This window comes from Drosophila hydei, unplaced genomic scaffold (assembly GCF_003285905.1).
Source record: "Drosophila hydei strain 15085-1641.00,03,60 unplaced genomic scaffold, DhydRS2 tig00008119-arrow-pilon, whole genome shotgun sequence".
Classification (NCBI taxonomy): Eukaryota; Metazoa; Arthropoda; class Insecta; order Diptera; family Drosophilidae; genus Drosophila; species Drosophila hydei.
The window spans coordinates 1,311,686-1,329,077 of record NW_022045830.1 but is presented as its reverse complement, the minus strand read 5'-3'; the positions used below and the strand labels follow the sequence as shown (position 1 = coordinate 1,329,077).

The window sequence follows — 17,392 nt, the reverse complement described above, 5'->3', positions numbered from 1 at the left end:
ATAAGATTTGTAATGTAATTTGGGCACTTTTTAAATCTAACTCAAGTTGATTGGGCAACTAATCGTCGCTGAAAATATAAATTAATATAAAAGTTTAAAATTAGCGGCGTTGCCAGAGAACTTATTTTTTGAGCGCTCGTCTGGGGCAAGTATGGCCACATATCGCATACAACGTATGGAAAAGTTATCGATTGCCTAGCTAGAATTATCATACTGATAGCCGGCAAAAATTGCAAGTGAGAAGCGTCATCGAGATTTGCAAAAATTTGAGAACAAGTGAATTCTGCTTGTTGCTGCATATAAAATATTGATGCGTATATTGCATACATCATTCGCGTTACGCACAGTATTTCGTTGCGGCTATAGCAGTACCGCTCCAATAAGAACGGTAAGTAGATATTTACGTGTGCTCAGATGCCGGTGGCAGGGGCGGAACGAACAAGTTTTTTGTGGATTTTTGCGAACAAAGGGAATACAGCTTGGATTCTAAAAATAAACAAGGCATTTGCATAAAAAACGTTTGTGTTGCCATCTAAAGCACTTAACTGCACAAATGCATACATATATAACGGTTACTCTATGTTAAATTGGCAATGGCATCAAAAGAGCGCAGAGCATCCACTTGTTGGTCGCCTTTATTTTCACGCACAAGGTCACGCCGTTTGCGGTGTCATTGCGCCACAGCATTGATGACGTCGCAAATCTTAATACCTTCTCTCTTATCAGCGTGTGCCATATTCGGCAGCTGGCGATACGAAATTGTTATTATATTTCTTTTTATTGTCGCTGGCAATTGCAGATGTTATTTTGTTATTTATTTTATGCAGTATATTTGCTATTTATAGATCAGAATATGTTTATATTATTATGACTAATGAACAATTGCTTGGTCCAGGGCTGGACATTTAATTTATTTTTATTTTTATTATTGTTTAAATATATTACTGGTGCTGCTTAGGTATATGATAAGATAACGAATCTTAACCAAAAACGTAATCTTGTCACAGTTGTAAAATAACAACTTAAAGATTGGTAGGTTTGGAGCTTATAAAATGTTAAATATATTAATTTTTTTTTTTGCATATCAACATTAAAAATATTAAGAAAAAAATTGAAACTAAGTAAATCAAAAAATTATATTATAAAATAAAAAATTTTTCCAAAAATTAAAAAAAATATTAATTTTAATTTTTTTAAAAATTTATATATTTATTTATTTGTTAAATACTGTGCAAACTTGTTACGGGAGAATATTTTCCCATCAGAATCACTTCGGCATTGATTTCATTAAAATATGTAGTTGTAGTAGTATTAAGGTTTTTGTGTCTTGTAAACGCGTATAATCAGCTTTATTTAGAGGAATGATTAGCGCCAGAGGGAAATCAGTTGCTGTAATCAATTTGTGTCATGCGCCCAGGCTTCGAGTACAAAGTTTATTTGTGTCGATATGGAGTATCATAAATAATACTAAGTCGAGTGTTAAGGTAGCGGACAGTGGCGAATAAAGGTGCAGTCAAAGCAATAATTCGGTGTTTCACACATTTCAGATGGCAACGGACATCAAGTTTAACGCGTCGCTCAGTCGCACGGATCCGCAGGTGCAGCCGGTGTTAATTATCGGCCAGTTGCGCCATTTGAATCTGTTGAAGTTTAGCCAGCTGGCTGGCAAATTGGAGCCGCGCGTCAATGAGGAGACATTTAAGAATGCCATCGCCTGCCTGCATCCGGCGCCAACGGATAAGTGTTCGCTCTATCTGGATGTGGCTACAGTCGCCGCATTGCCATTGAAGGCGTCGAGACATAATACCGGCTCGCGGGCTCATTCGATAACGCGTCTGGTTAAGAACCATGTGCTCAACGTGAACGAGGAGAGTGTTGTGCTCGTTTGCGAACGCGAGAACCTCTTTGCCAGCGCGTGTGCTGTGGTGCGTGCTTTCCCCCTTTACTCGCGCAAAACGGGCAATGGCAACGGTGCCAAGTCGCCAAATAGTGATGGTGGCGATGGCCACGCATTACGCTCTGTGGTCAATGTGGAATTTGTTATCATTGATAAGGATGGTGGCGTGGAGAAGGATCCTCTCAGCCAGGACGACCTCAATTGCCTGAACGAGACGGCTCGTGCCATACGCCATGCTGCACGCATTGTGGACACGCCCTGCAACGAGATGAATGTAGATCACTTTATTGAAAATATCAGCGAGTTTGCCAAAGAGCTCTCCCTCCAGCCTCAAATCATACGCGGCGAGGAGCTGCAGGAGCGCGGCTTTGGCGGCATCTATGGCGTTGGCAAGGCGGCAGCTGTGCCGCCAGCTCTGGTTGTGCTCTCGCATGAGCCAAAGGGCGCACAGGAAACGATTGCACTCGTTGGCAAAGGCATTGTATATGATACTGGTGGCCTGAGCATCAAGGGCAAAACAGCCATGCCGGGCATGAAACGAGACTGCGGCGGTGCAGCAGCTATTCTGGGTGCCTTTTATGCGGCCGTTAAATGCGGCTTCAGGGATAACCTGCATGCCGTCTTCTGTTTGGCCGAAAATTCGGTGGGTCCAAATGCGACGCGGTAAGTTTATGTTCCATTTGCTATTATAATTAATATATTTGCTTGCTGATTGCAGTCCCGATGATATACACACCTTGTACTCTGGCCGCACTGTGGAAATCAACAATACGGATGCCGAGGGTCGTCTGGTGCTTGCCGATGGCGTTTGCTTTGCCAACAAGGATCTCAAGGCGAACATTATACTTGATATGGCCACGCTAACGGGCGCTCAAGTGAGTAAATACTGTGAAGGATTTAGTTAGAAATTGCTATAACTATGGATAACATAAGGGATTGCTTATGGCTTGTTTTTCTTTAGAATTTATAGCTCGTATTGCTTTGAATTTGTCAGCTTAATGATTGGCCCAGCTTATGTTTGACTAAATACTTAGCACAGCTGTATTATATTTACTTTGTGAATACTTAAGATACTGTTATAGACTGTAAGCAATTCTTAAATTTATAATAATCTAGATATTTTCATTATATTTTGTTACCTATCCTAAATATTTACAATGTCTTCAAAGTTGTTATCCTTGTTACTAACGTTCTTATAGATATCATAAATTTTGTAAGGAGTCCTTTGTATATTTGCTATTGTTTTTGAATGATATGTATAAGCTTATCTCCTTTTTGTCTGTCTCTAAATCTTAGATCCTTGTCATTCTTACATCCCCTTCAGTCTTAAATTTATTTCAGTCGTATTTCTCTTTTTGCCTTAATTATATTTTAGCCTTATATTTCTTTCAGTCATAGTTCTCTTTCTAAGCTAAGATATATTTCCCTCTTAGATCCCTTTCAGTCTTATTTTTCTTTATTCTTAGATTTTTTTCAATCTTAGATTTATTTCAGTCTTATTTCTCCTTTCGTCTCAGATCTCTTTCACGCTTACATCCCTTTCAGTCTTGGTTCTCTTTCAGATCTTCCTTAGATCTCTTTTAATTCTATATTCACATTTCTGTGCAGTTTATTCTTAAGTTAATAAACTGCCAACAGCTGTCAAAGGCTTTGCCAATATTTCTTCTATATTCATAACTATACCAGAATGCTTTTCCCGTTCTTTACAAGTTTCCTTTCTGCTATCCCTTCCTTATGCATTAATATCTTATCAAATTTCTATCGACTATCCAAAGCAGTTTTCGTCCTGCTTTGCCTGACGAATTGCATTGGGGTCTGGGTTGCATATTTTTAAAACGTTTCTAAATGCAAAATTTATGCCACGCTTTATAAAAGTCACGAGGTTAATTGGCAAAAATAAATTGCAAATTTGTTTTTTTTTTTTTCGGCGGCAACTTGAAGCGGTAGCCGCAGCAGCAGCAATTGCTGGTGCGAATGCACAACAGCAACAATGAAGGCAACGAGGCAAACCCGTTTTGCGGTTGATGCCATTTTGTTGGGTCGAAGGAGGGACGAGCGGTGCAGTTGAAGGCATTGGCTGCGATGCTGCACAATTACCATAAATCTTGGATGCAATTTGCTTAAAATATGATGCCAATTTGCGTTATTTGTGGTTCGATGGAAAATAAATCGAAGCTGGTCAGGGATAGCGAACAGGACAAGGCACAAATGGCTGAGCAGCGCTGTCCTATCCTGTCCCATCGATAAAAAGGCGACTAAAAATATCAAAAAAGGAAAACTCAACTTAACGCGTTTTGAGTGCAACTAAAGTTGTTGAGCAAACGTAGTCAACACTTTTCATTTCGAGAGTTTTTGTAAAATTGTTTAGAATTTGCTTTGACGCTTGTTGTATTTAATTTCATTACACATTCACACACACACGCACACACACGCACACGTACAGCTACTGAAACACTTTGGCAACATGCAATAATATTAATTGCCAACATTGGCGCAACTGCGACTCCAGCAACAACAGCAACAGCAACAACAAGTTGCAACAAAAGCAATAACTTCAACCAACTATTTTGTATGGATTGCACTTTGAAATACCCTTTAGCAATAAATTCTTATGTTGCTTATGTATTTAGTTAGAAATTCAGTTATATAAAAAACTGTTTTAGCTTTACCAAAAATTTATGCATTTTAGAATACTTAACATTTTCTAAGACAACTTTTCTCTAGATTGATTTTGCTTATAAATTTTTTGTTTATACTAACGAAAGTATTTTTAGTAATTTTAATTTCAATTTTAATTATTTTTGGATTATTCTTATTTTTTTTTTATTTTATTATTTTTGGATTATTCTTATTTTTTTTTTATTTTATTATTTTTATTTTCATTTTATTATTTTTAAATACAGAATATTTAAGTTTTAATAATTTTTGGATTATTAATATTTTTTTTAAATTATTTTTAAATTGAGAATATTTATGTATTTTTTTTTATGTAGCTCTTATTCAGTATTTTGTTCAAAGATTTTACTATATTTATAAACAGTTACTAGATTAGTTACACTAAGTCATTATTTACCTAAATATCTTGTCACTATATAGCACATAACGGTATTTTATATCACTATGTACTATAAGTATCAAGTATATAGGCAGTATCGAGTGAGAGATTATAAAGTTTTCTGTTCTAACAAATTAATTAATTGAATTTCTATTTTATATGTATATTTATTTATGTATATTTATATGTTAAACCAACTCTAGCCTTTTTAGTTCAATATCAAATTTCACATCACTTTTGCTAAAATTTCCTGCAGGGTATATTGAAACAAGCAACAAACAGCAGCCAACACTTTTGTGCTTTTACATTTTATGTTGCTGCTGCTTGTTACACCTATTGTTGTTGTTGTGTTTGTTGCTTTCATTTGTCCAGCTGTAGTTTAACACGCGCTGTTAGAGTCCTTGGCTGGTCTTGATGCTGTTGCAGCTACTCCTCGTGCTGGCGCGGATGCCGTTGCCGTGGTCCATGGTTCGCCGTTGTTTTGGGTGTTGCTTGTGCTAAATAACCTTGCACCTTTTTATTGCTGGTCGCGTCGGAAGCTCGCAATTTTGGCTGGGGCAAACCATGCAGCGCCGCTTGGCTGGCCCCATTGTTCTGCATTCAACCCAGCCCCCTCCCCCATCAGGTTGCCACCTTAACGATGTTTGGGCTGCTGTGCAGTTTTATTGTTAGCACATTCGACTTGAATATTGCATGTTTTCTATCAGTTCGGATGGCCGGGCCATTAAAGCTCTCTTATGTTTCTGTGTTTTCTATTTTACGTATACATATTAAATTTGCTTCTCTTTCTTCGCTCTGTTGCAGGGTGTTGCCACGGGCAAGTATCATGGCGCCATATTGACAAACTCGGAGCCATGGGAATCAAAGGCATTGCAGGCCGGACGCAAATCCGGCGATTTATTGGCGCCCATTATTTATTGCCCCGAATTGCATTTCTCCGAATTTGCATCGGCCATTGCTGATATGAAAAACTCTGTTGCGGTAAGTACCCTCAACTCCACACATAAAAAAAACAATCAATAGGAGAAAAGTTTCAAGTGCTTGACGACCAAAGGCAAACAATTCATACACACACACAGACGCACTTTATACCTTCAAGGCATACGACTGAAAAGTGAAGAAGCAGACTATATCGTTTTTCATGCCCCTTTTTTCTAGACTCCACTTTGGTTTTGCTGCAACAAATGTGGCACTTTATTGCAAACAAAGCGTAAGCCTAAAAATGCTTCCTCACTTCTCACTGTTTCAAAAAAATTAGTGGCGTACAATATTGCTCAACTACTAAGACTATTTGCAATGTATCTCAGACATTTATTCACAGCACATTGCTTAAGCTGAAACTGAAATTAATTTCCTAATATCTCAGTATTTTTCTAAGGCATCTGCCTAAAAATGTGAAATGTTGTGTAACAGGTATAAGTTGGCTTGGCAGACAAAATAATGTGTGTATATTCTTGAGCTGATCTAGCCATATTTGCCTGTTCGCCTGTGTGAGAGCATCAATCTCCTAAGCTATTAAAGCTAGAGACTTGAAGTATATATTCCTGTGTGTGATAACTCATCTCATTTTCTTATAAACCATAATTTTGCTTGGGGCTTTAGGCGTAATTTGAATGCTCAAGTTAACTGTGCGGGTTAAGTGCTTGTGGGTGTGTGTGTGTGTGTGTGTGTGCTGGTTATGTATGTATGCAAGAAGAATAATTAGAGTAGAAGCTTAACGCAGAGCTCAGGGTAGTTTTTAGTCAGGCACACCCGACTAGACCGCTCATATTTGTTTCATACTTTATTTAGAAATTTAATGTTGTATTTATTTATTGCTTGTAACATTAAAAGTGGTAGTTATATATATAGCTTATATAACTTATATCAAGTCTGTCAACAACTTGGACATGCAAAGCTGCTCTATTCCGTTAGTCATTTACTAAAAGCTTCATAAAATCTATGATAAAACTATACTTCTATGCGAAATATTTTGAAAAATATATATATTCTATATTCATATTAATTAATTAATATATATCCATTTACCTTTTCATAAAGATCGCTCCGTTAATACCAAAAGCATGCATTGCAAATCTCTTGCTGCGCCAATAAAGTTTCACGCCAACTTTTACTTTTGGCTCATCAGAAATACACACACAAATACTCGTAAACCAAAGTGTGCTTGTGGTGTGGTGTGTGTGTATGTAACACACAATTTTAATTAACTTTATCAGGGTCAGTCGAGGTTTATTTTCTATTTTTTATCGCCGCAATGTTGCGAAAAATGATGGACGTCATGTTCGGTTTAAAGATTGATTAGTATTACTGTGATTTATGCTAGCTTGCACACACACACACACTTGTACACACTTGCACACACACATGGTGCATACACGCTCCTCTGCTCACATGTATCAAAAACTTTGGCGTTCAATCTACGCTTGGGAAAAGCATTGAGTGGGCTGGGCAACGGAAATGCTGCTGCTGCTGCGTAGGTGCCTCAAGCTACGCCACAACAGCAACCAAATCGAGTTACCTTATTGTACGTCTAAAACGCTTCGGATCAATGGTCATTCATCATTGTCACGCCATGGGCGACTGCCAGGCTAAACACACACACGCAGTTGCCTTGCCTGCTTGTGTCTGGGTGCGTAGGTGTCTAGGGCGGAGGTCAAGTGGCTATGGCTATGGCTGCCTGCCCACTACCTGCACCACTCGTAGCTGCCTGCTGTCATCTGCCTGGCCCCAGTCCAACGAAAATGAACCGAGCTGCTTCGACTGCCTGCCACCTGCCCGTCTGGCTGTTGGCTGTTTGATTTTTCGACCACTTTGACGTTCGTTGTTATTGTCTTTACTGGCAAAAAAAAATCGAGTAGCCCCACAGCTCCGTTACGCCCCCTTTTCTGCATTTGATGTGACATCAGCGACGCGCACTTTGTCAATTCGCCTGTGATAAAGTGTTTTAAACTCAAAATGCACTCAACGTTAAACTCGACTCGCCTTCGACTCCAGCTGCCGAATATCTAATTCATATAAACCAGGCTTTAATGCAGGAGCAGTTTAATACTTATCTTCTACATTAGCTCATCCCAGAGGCATAGTTATTTTGAAGCATTGAAAAGTCAAACATAATTGAAGCAAGTTTCCATTTTATATAATTAAAGGCCTGAATCAGGCTATGCTTAAAATTTGAGCTAAGCTTTCAGCTTTTATACGAAAGTTATGTTAGAGCTCTAGTTGAAATATGTGATATATAGATGTTGTTAAATATAGATAGATATGAAAAGATCTCAAGTTCTTGAGATAGCTCAATTAGCTCTCAAAATCTCGCCAATGAATTGATAAAGAAAAGCTGAAAAAAGTATATCAACATTATGGAAACTTGTTCAGCAATTTAATGTAATGTTTTTTATAACAATACAAAAATATAAAAATATTGATTAGTGAATTGAGATGAATAGATAAGTATATAATTAGCTTGATATTTAAGTGCTTCAAAATGGTTTTGAAAATCGATTTTTTACTCTTTATCCGCACTATTTCTGCACTCTTTCCGCACTCTTTATTCATGCTTTATACGTACTCTATATCCGCACTCTTTATCCGCACTTTATCCGCACACTTTATCCGCACCTTACCCGCAGTCTTTATCCACACTGAAATTGTGTTTAAAACGTTTTCATATCACTAAAACTAAACAAAAAAAAACAATAAAATTCAATTAAGCAGCGCTTCTGTTCAATCAGAATCAGCAAATCAATCAATCAGTCAATCGAAACAAAATTTTTTTATATATTGCTAAAGATCTTAATCTTAAGATAAATATGCGCTCTCTTAAAGTTTCTTAACAAATTGTCCTAGTTGCCCTAGATCTAACACCTCAGCTAGAATATATCAATTGAAACTCTGCTCATTTTTTGCTGCTGCTGATGCTGCTGCTGCTGTTGCTGCTTTTGGCCAAATTCTCACGCATTGCGCTTAAATTACATGAGTTTTTTCTGTGTGCCCTGGCAGCGCGGCTCAGCTAGTTGCCCGCTAAATGGAGGGATTATGAGTGTTGTTAGCGGTTGGCGGTTCGCTGCGGAGCGGCGCCCGCACTTTTTTCATTTTCTTCTTTTTTTGTTTGTTTTTTTTTTGCGTTGCATCAGCTGCTGTTGGCTTATTTTGATGGGCAGTTGGTGGGTCGTTAGGCCATGGTTGCTGTTGGTGTGTTGTCCATTAGCCTGGCTTTTAAATAACTGACTGCCATTTGTTGTATGCCGTTTCTGATTTGTGTTGTGCGAGCGCCCAGCCTATCATTAGCCATGTTGTGGTTGCGGTTAACACGTTGCGAAGTTTTTTTTTACTGCTGCTGTGTTTAGTTGTTGATAGATATGGAAAATGAAAATATAACTCCGCGATTAGTTATTATTTAAAAGCATTTTTTAATGTTGCTTTGATGATTATTTCTATAAAAACGATGTTTTCATAAAGCATGCCATAGAAATATTGCTCTATAATATTTATATAATCTAAGCTTCGTTTTTATGATGTAATTCCTTACACATAACTATTATATAGATGTAAAAAATCGCATTTCAGTTGAGAAGTTTATGTTTGCATGGACAGCAAATAGAAACGAAGAGAAGTGAAGAGAATAAAACAATCAAATGATTTAAACGTCTCAAATTGTTTCTCAATTTTGAGACACGCTGCGGCATCGAGGACGTTTTTCGTAGTCTGCGGGCAAAGTTACTCAAATTTTATGACTGTGAAATTTTACCATTGTTGGTAATTGATTTTTATGTTAAATCGTAAAAAGCAGCCAGCGCGCAGAGGCCAGAGAGCATGAATTTTAGATAAACCCAGCAACGGCCAAGCCGAGCAACGTGTTGCGGTGTCTCTTCTCTGTGTGTGTGAGTGTTTGTGGACGGTTGGGCTGCTCAAGGGGCGTATGCGTAATTGCTTTGTTTTGTCTTCAAGTGTATGCACGACTACTCTAAGCTGATGCAGATATAAGCAAAGCAGCAAATAAACTAAGCTGATTGGGCAAAAGGAATAAAAACTAATACTGGATATATTTATATATACATATATACATATATATATATTTATATAAAAATTAATTAAAGCAAAGGCGTTATCTTTGAGAAAAGCAAAGTCTTTTGTTGAGACACAGACTACTACTGAGCAACGCTGTTTAGAGCTTAAGCTCAATTATGTAAGCTTCAGTTGAGCTCACCCGACTAGGATACACCCGGAACCTAGTGATAAGAACAAATTCTCACAGCACTTGAAAAGAGCGAAATAAACCAAAAATTTGTGTCTTTGCAAATGCACTCACAGCTTGATCCGACTGCTGATCAAGATCAAGAACACATGCGAAGTCTGCTCAAAAAGTATCTAAAATTTCGTCAAAAAATGTTTTACGGATCTTGTTCAGTTGCTTGATTAGATAACGTCTTTGTCCACTCAATCCTGTCCTTTCAAAGCCCTCTTCAGTTGCAAGCGTCTCAGGGTGGCAGTTCTAGGTAATGCTGCGGCATTATTAGTCTATTGTTTTTGGCAACAAATTTGAAAGAAATTCTTTGGTTAATTGTTTTTTGTTAGGCCAAAATGAAAGTGGAGCCAAAGCACCTATAAGCAAAGCAGGTGTCAAAATTTAGGAGCCAAAGCACCTATAAGCAAAGTTAGTTGAGCATTCCGACCATTTGGAACTTGTTGGCTTAAGTGACTGACAAAACAATGAAAAATATAATATGGAATATCTATCTATATAAACTATAAGTTAATAAGCATAAGTATTTCCGTATAAAAATTGCTTTGCTTATCCCAGCACAATTATCTAATCCAGCAAGTGTATTTGCTTGTCGGCATCTGCCTTAGCTAAACCTCTTCTCTTTCGGTTTGTTTTTTGTTCTTGATATTTTGCTTCTGCCTGTATTGCAGTTGGTAAATTTTTATTAAGCGGTAACATTTTAAATTCAATTGTAGAGCGCGACTTTTTACGCTTTTTAATGAATTAAATTGAACTTTTTATGCGCCAAAGTTTGTTTATTTTTATGTTCGTATTTTTTTTTATTTTCACTTTAACGCAGCGACCTCACGGCGCCAAATATTATATTTTGTTAGCGCTTTGTGTTTGTCTTGCTGTTGATTAAATAATGCCAACAGTTTATAAATAATGCTTGAGCTTAGTGCTGCGGCAGTTTAAATGCAGATTTTTAAGTCCCGGCCAGCCTGTTCGACCGTAAGTCACGTAATTTGCGCAATGTCCCGCTATATCCGTTGCCTACTTACATCAGCGGGCATCGGGCGGGCGTAGTGGGCGTGGCAGCGCAACTTCACTCCGACGACTTTGTTAACACAAATCTTTCCGCTTGTTATGTGTTGGTTTCCGTTCAACTTTTGCACGTCTCTCCGAAGAAAAAAAAAACGAAAGAAAAAGGAAAACTGAAAGAGGGAAAATGCAAAAGTAAAAGAAAATGAATCCAGGCAGGCGTCGTTCGCATTGACTGTTTCTAATATTTTCGTTTTGCTCTTTTGCCTTTGGCCCGCGACCGCGCCCACGCCGCGGGTGAAAAGTTTTTTAAACCGTCTCGCGACATTGGGGGAAATTGAATAAAAAAAAAAAATAAAAAAATAAAAACGGTTGTCGGCTTGGTTCTGCAAATCCTTGCGACGCCCATTGAATGAATGTGTAATTGATACTGAAACCCAGTCAAAGGCATCCAATACATTGCTGCCTCAAGGCATTACGTTTGCCCACTGGCAGCACGTGAAAAGTGTTAAAACGTCTGTCATTGATATCAGCGTCTCGCAAGTTTAATGCTTATCTTAAGTGTTTGCCGCTTTAAGGATTTAACGACCTCTTTAAGTTGAGCATCGATTGTAAGCGAAGTTTTCCCATTGTAAAAGAGAAAAAAGGCAGATCTGTGCCTCTGTACATTTGGGATATATTCAGTGAGCTTTTAGATCTGATGTAAACAAATTTTTGTTTGTTTGCTTACACATTCAGCAGCTAGGCACTTGGTTAGGGTATTTGCGCGTCGGAGACTTCCGCGTAGAGCACACTTACACGTAATTTACTTGAATAGATGAAGATAATGAGCATTTCAGTTAAGTTTTCAGCGTTGCATTTGTTTTTCTTCCCTTGCCTTTTATTCTAGTTCTCTTTTATGTATTTTTATACCCTGATCCCATTAAAAATGGGAAATCAGGGTATAATGGTTTTGTGCAAATGTATGTAACAGGCAGAAGGAGGCGTGGCAGACCCCATAAAGTATATATATTCTTGATCAGGACGACAAGCCGAGTCGATTGAGCCCTGTCCGTCTGTCTGTCTGTCCGTCTGTCCGTCTGTCCGTCTGTCCGTCTGTCCGTCTGTCCGTATGTGTGAACGCGTGGATCTCAGCATCTATAAGAGCTAGAGACTTGAAATTTTTTTTGTAGGTCCGTGTATAGCACGCGCAGGTCAAGTTTGTTTCAAATATTCGATAACTATTCACATTTAATTGTTATCGAATAAAAACATTATTGAAATGCAGTAAATAAATAATATCTCGAACGTCTTAAGAGCTAGAGCTTCCAAATTTTGTATTTAGTCTTATGTATATTTTATGCAATTTTGATTTTTGTTGGATTTTGGATACCGGCTCCAAATTCCCCCATATTCTTAGAATTTAAGTTTAGTTGGAACTAGGGCCATTATGTAAAGGCGTTTGCATCTCAACCATGCCAATAGGATATGTAGATCATATGCTGAAAATTTCATTAAAATCCATTAAGTAAAACAGAAGTTATTAAACAAAACGTTTGGCTAATTTGCAAAAGCACATGTAAGCAGCGCCACGCGCACGCATTTTTCCTATGCGTGTGCACACATACATTCAAATGCGTGTTTTCTTTTCTATTCCAAGAATTGAAATTGCGATTGAATTGTGCTGAATTATTGCTGCTACTTATGTTCAAATTTGCAACGTCTCGCGTAAGAAGGGCAGTGGCTGCGTTGGTAGAGGCGCCGCTCGTGTGCCGCTTGGGCCGGGTTCGAGACCAGTGAAGATGAAATGTTTTTTACTGTTCTATTTTTTTTTTTAGTTATGAAGTGGCGGTGTTGGTAGAGTTTGTGCACGTTGCGCAAATAATACGGGTTCGAATCCTGGTCTCGCAATGTTGATTTTTATTTGTTTTCTTTTTTTTTTGAATATTCGATACAAACTACGGAAAATTTAAAAAAAACTCAGAGGACTGGGATCAGGGTATCTCCTAGTCGGGCACCCCGACTAGAGCTTTCTTACTTGTTTATCGTGCTTATTTTACATTATGTAGTGCTGTGGATGCTTTTGTTTTATTATTTTTTAATTTTTAATTTAAATTTCGCTCTTGTTTTTTGTTTATTTTCTCACTCTAATCGATTTCGCTGCTTCTTAATTGATTGTCTTTGCTTGATTGATTATCGCTTCAATGCGCTTCTCACTTTCTTATGCTTCTCTCTCAATATATCTTTACTCACTGCACCTCTCATTTAGCTGCTCGCTACTCTCGCAACTGCATCTCTTATTACTGCACACTATTCTTCAGTGTTGTAAAATATTTTTCGAATTTTGGCAAATTGCAACGTTTTGTTTTTAATTACAGCTCACCTGTGAAAGGGGCAGTGCGTGAGAGGCGCATTGATTTTGTGTGTTAATTAAAATGCACGTTAATCGAAATTGAAACGGGATGCTTTCAGCAGCGAATGGCATCAAATCAAAAATAGCCATAGAGTTAGGTATGTGGCACACGTGGCGTGATTGACAGTGGGCCTGTGGCATGGGGCATGGGGCATGGGGCATGTTCTGGTCACGTACCTAACCGCAATTAGTCGCCGACCCAATGCCAAACTTGATGTGTGGCCGACTGGGTGGGCGTGTGGGCGTGCGTTTGCTATTCGGCTATTTACAAAAGGTTCACACAATCAATGCGTTGCGTAATGCAATCAATGCTAATGACATTATGTTGACAAATGTTTGCCATTATTGATGAAAGCGCATGGGCCGCATTGGCAGTCGGTTGACTGAGCTGATTTTAGCATTGAATAAATCTATCCGAGCCGAGCCCCAGCCAACACACAATGAGCAAACTTGAAAGCCTCTAATGAAAATTAACGAGACGTGGGGCATACACGACGCGACGTTAAGGCAATTACCTTGCGCTAGACAGACGATAATTATCTATAATTTAGATATGATCGAAGAGTCGAACTTAGTTTCAAAAACTGTTTCTATATAGAAATGTTTTAGTTCAATGAATATATAAAAAGTTGCTTTAATCATGTAAAAATAGTTACTTTGAATTCAGTTGAATTGGAATATTAACTCAGCAAACATTAAAAAAATAATGTTTTTTGAAATTCTAAGCATTCTAAAAATTTCTAAAAAAATGTCTAAAAAATTATTATTTTTATATTATTATTATTTTTATAATAATTATTATTTTTTTCCATTTGTGCTGCTGTTTGAAGTAAATACAAAATGAATATGACTTGTCAATACTCTAACAAAACATAAATATTTACCTCGTATATAATGTATTTTTTTTATTATTGACTACAAAGTCAAAAGTATCATAAAATCTCGTTAGCTCGTTTGACAAATAATTTGTTAATTGCAAACAATTCAATTTGATTTGCATTCATGGGCAGCATTTTAATTGAACTATTTTCAATACACTTTCATATATATATATACAACTGTTTGTATATAAAAATATAAAACGAATAGATTCGATTACATTTAATTTGAAATTCCACAAGAAACTATTCGCATTCATTTTTTTTTTTGCCTCGCTTACAAGTTTCGTGGCAAGTTTCATAACAAAAGGCAGCTCAAGTTTGTTAACAACTCGAAACCGCCAAAAGCAGTTGAAACATCGATAATAATAACAACAACAACAATATGAATAACAAGAACAACAGTAACATGCGGTAGCAGTCGTTGGCTTGAATAGACTTTAAACTTCCGCTGCATGACGAAAGACTTCTCGTGTGTGTGTGTGTGTGTGATTTTCATCTTGGACTATCACACGTTGTCATGCAATATTCTGTGCATGGCTTCTCTCCTGCTGCTGCTGCTGTTGTTGTTGTTCGTCTTCTTGCTGTCCTGCCTGCTGCTGAGTTTAGTTTCTTCTTCATACTGTCTATAAAGAGGCGTATGTTCTCTCTCTCTCTCACTCGCTCTCTTTCTCTCAACATGTGAACATAAAGAGGCGTACGTATTGCTTTCTTTAATATGTAGCACTGTGGGCCAGAGATATATGTTCCTGTATAAAAATACAGATGAAGACACATAACAATTTTTAAAATATTTGTTTAAATTATATCAGACTTATACTTTCTTTTTTATGAAACAAAGAAGAAAATGGGCTTAACTAAATTTCTCTATGTAATTAGTCATTATGTTGCATTATTTCATATAAACTTGCGCTAAGCTCTTACTGGATGTACGGCAACTGAAGCCCGTACTGAAAACTCAACTATTTAGGAATTTCTAAGTTATTCAACTTAACATGTATTATGTATATATATAAATATAATATATATATATAAATATATATGCCGCGTGATAATCTCTAGTTTAATATTTTTTTTAATTTGGTATTTTATAGCATTAGCTTTTATATATAACGATTTCACCTACAAGTTTTATTTGTTATTTTTTGTACTTCAAAAATTCAACTGAGACAGGAGTTGGCAGAATGCATTGATCAACTGACTTAATATTTATCTGATTTTGTTAATATTTTTTTTTAAATTACTATAGGCTTAAAAAACTTTAGAAATTGCTTATAAAAAATCGAATTTAACCCATTGTGCCAAGCAATGGTATTTTATGTTTTCCATTTAAGCGTTGTAATTTCCGCCCAAGTTAGTAGAGCGACAGTTTCCGTTACGTGGTAGCTGGCATATAATTTAGGCATTAGCACATCTATAGAGATATTTATGTATGTGTCATGTGCACATATATATGTATATATTTATATATATATATGTGTGATTTTGTGTGTCCGTATGAGCAGTTATATATTTTGCTGTTGCATTGCACTGCGGGATACTTTTTAATATCAAAGACGCTGCTGACATAGACTTGTTGCAGTTTTTTGTTGTATTTTACGATTATGCTGCAGATAACATAAGATGCGACAAGCAGCTGTAAGAGGCAACAGCAGGATGCAACTGATCATATAATGTGATGAGCTGAGTTACTGTAGATAGTGTTCTCAATTCTAAAGACAAATTGGGCTTCAGTTGTGGCATTTAGATTCTTAGGATAGCAAATGTAAATTGTTATTTTTTAGTTGCACTTTGAGGCTTCTATTGATTGTCTTTAGTCAAGTATAACATTTCAATAATATTTTAAATAAATTATGCCTAATCCTTTATATCTCACATTACAGGATCGTCAGAATGCACAGTCCTCTTGCGCCGGTCTCTTTGTGGCGGCTCATTTGGGCTTCGATTATCCCGGCGTTTGGATGCACGTTGACATGGCTACGCCCGTCAATTGTGTAAGTAATTGTAAAGAAATATAGTATATCGGAATGCAATACTTTTTCTCTCTATCTCTGGCAGGGTGAGCGTGCTACGGGCTATGGCGTCGCCCTGTTGCTAACGCTCTTTGGCAGCCACACGAGCTGCGGCCTGTTGCAGTCGATTGCGCCAGGCGACGAGGAGCCGCCATCGAAGCGTATTTGCCGCGATTAGCAGCCGCGTGCAACAATCGCATTGCTGTGAAGTCGAGCGTTTTGCATTTCAATCAAGTTAATACACACACACACACCTACTCACACTCAGTTATATACATATTCACAGATGAAGAACATGTATGCGTTAAAGTCGAAATAAGTTGAAAAGCCAATTGAATAAGCTGCCAGGCAATAAAATGAATTAAAACGAAAGGAGAACATTTGTCACTTGCACTGTGTGTGTGAGTCTGAGTGAGTGTGTTTGTTTTGAGCAATTTTTACACTCACCTGTGCACACACACACATGTACAGCGCCTGTACACTTCCCTTTGCTTTTCAATTAGACGACTGCTGTGCCCATTTGCTAACTGTGCTTGGCGCTTAAGTGGATTCATCATCATCATCATCATCAACAACGTGATGCGGCTGCAATTGTCTCGACAGCAGCAACAACGTCGACAACGGCAGCAGCTACGTCAACAACAGCTAACAATACAAATTAAATTGCAACATCATTGTGCCACGGCGTCGAGTCGTCTTTGTTGCCTACTTTTCAGAGATGCGCGCGCGCGCAAGTCTCGCGGGTTTGTCAGCTGTCAGCGTCAGCGTGAAAGACAGATTCACAGCCACGCCCAACGCCTCTGCCAGCGCCGCCATCCAAACTACACAGACTGCCTGAATCTTATTTGGTAAATTTCATTTAGAAACGCGCTCGCTCGCCTTTCAATTTACCTTACCTTTTTTGTGCTTTTAATGCC

General features: G+C 37.7%; 1 protein-coding gene across 2 annotated transcripts; it reads left to right on the top strand.

Annotated features, from left to right (window-relative positions):
- Positions 1 to 192: 192 nt before the first annotated feature.
- Positions 193 to 16,847, top strand: LOC111594454 (probable aminopeptidase NPEPL1). 2 transcript variants are annotated; one of them, XM_023307749.2, is made up of 6 exons: positions 193 to 388; positions 1,548 to 2,560; positions 2,616 to 2,772; positions 5,757 to 5,933; positions 16,347 to 16,457; positions 16,522 to 16,847. In XM_023307749.2, exons 1-6 carry the CDS (start codon positions 311 to 313, stop codon positions 16,651 to 16,653), a joined length of 1,668 nt encoding a protein of 555 aa, XP_023163517.1. In that variant the 5' UTR covers positions 193 to 310; the 3' UTR covers positions 16,654 to 16,847. The 2 variants fall into 2 exon arrangements, with proteins under 2 accessions (XP_023163517.1, XP_023163516.1); XM_023307748.2 differs by lacking the exon at positions 193 to 388 and adding an exon at positions 1,271 to 1,484.
- The last annotated feature ends 545 nt before the right edge of the window (positions 16,848 to 17,392 follow it).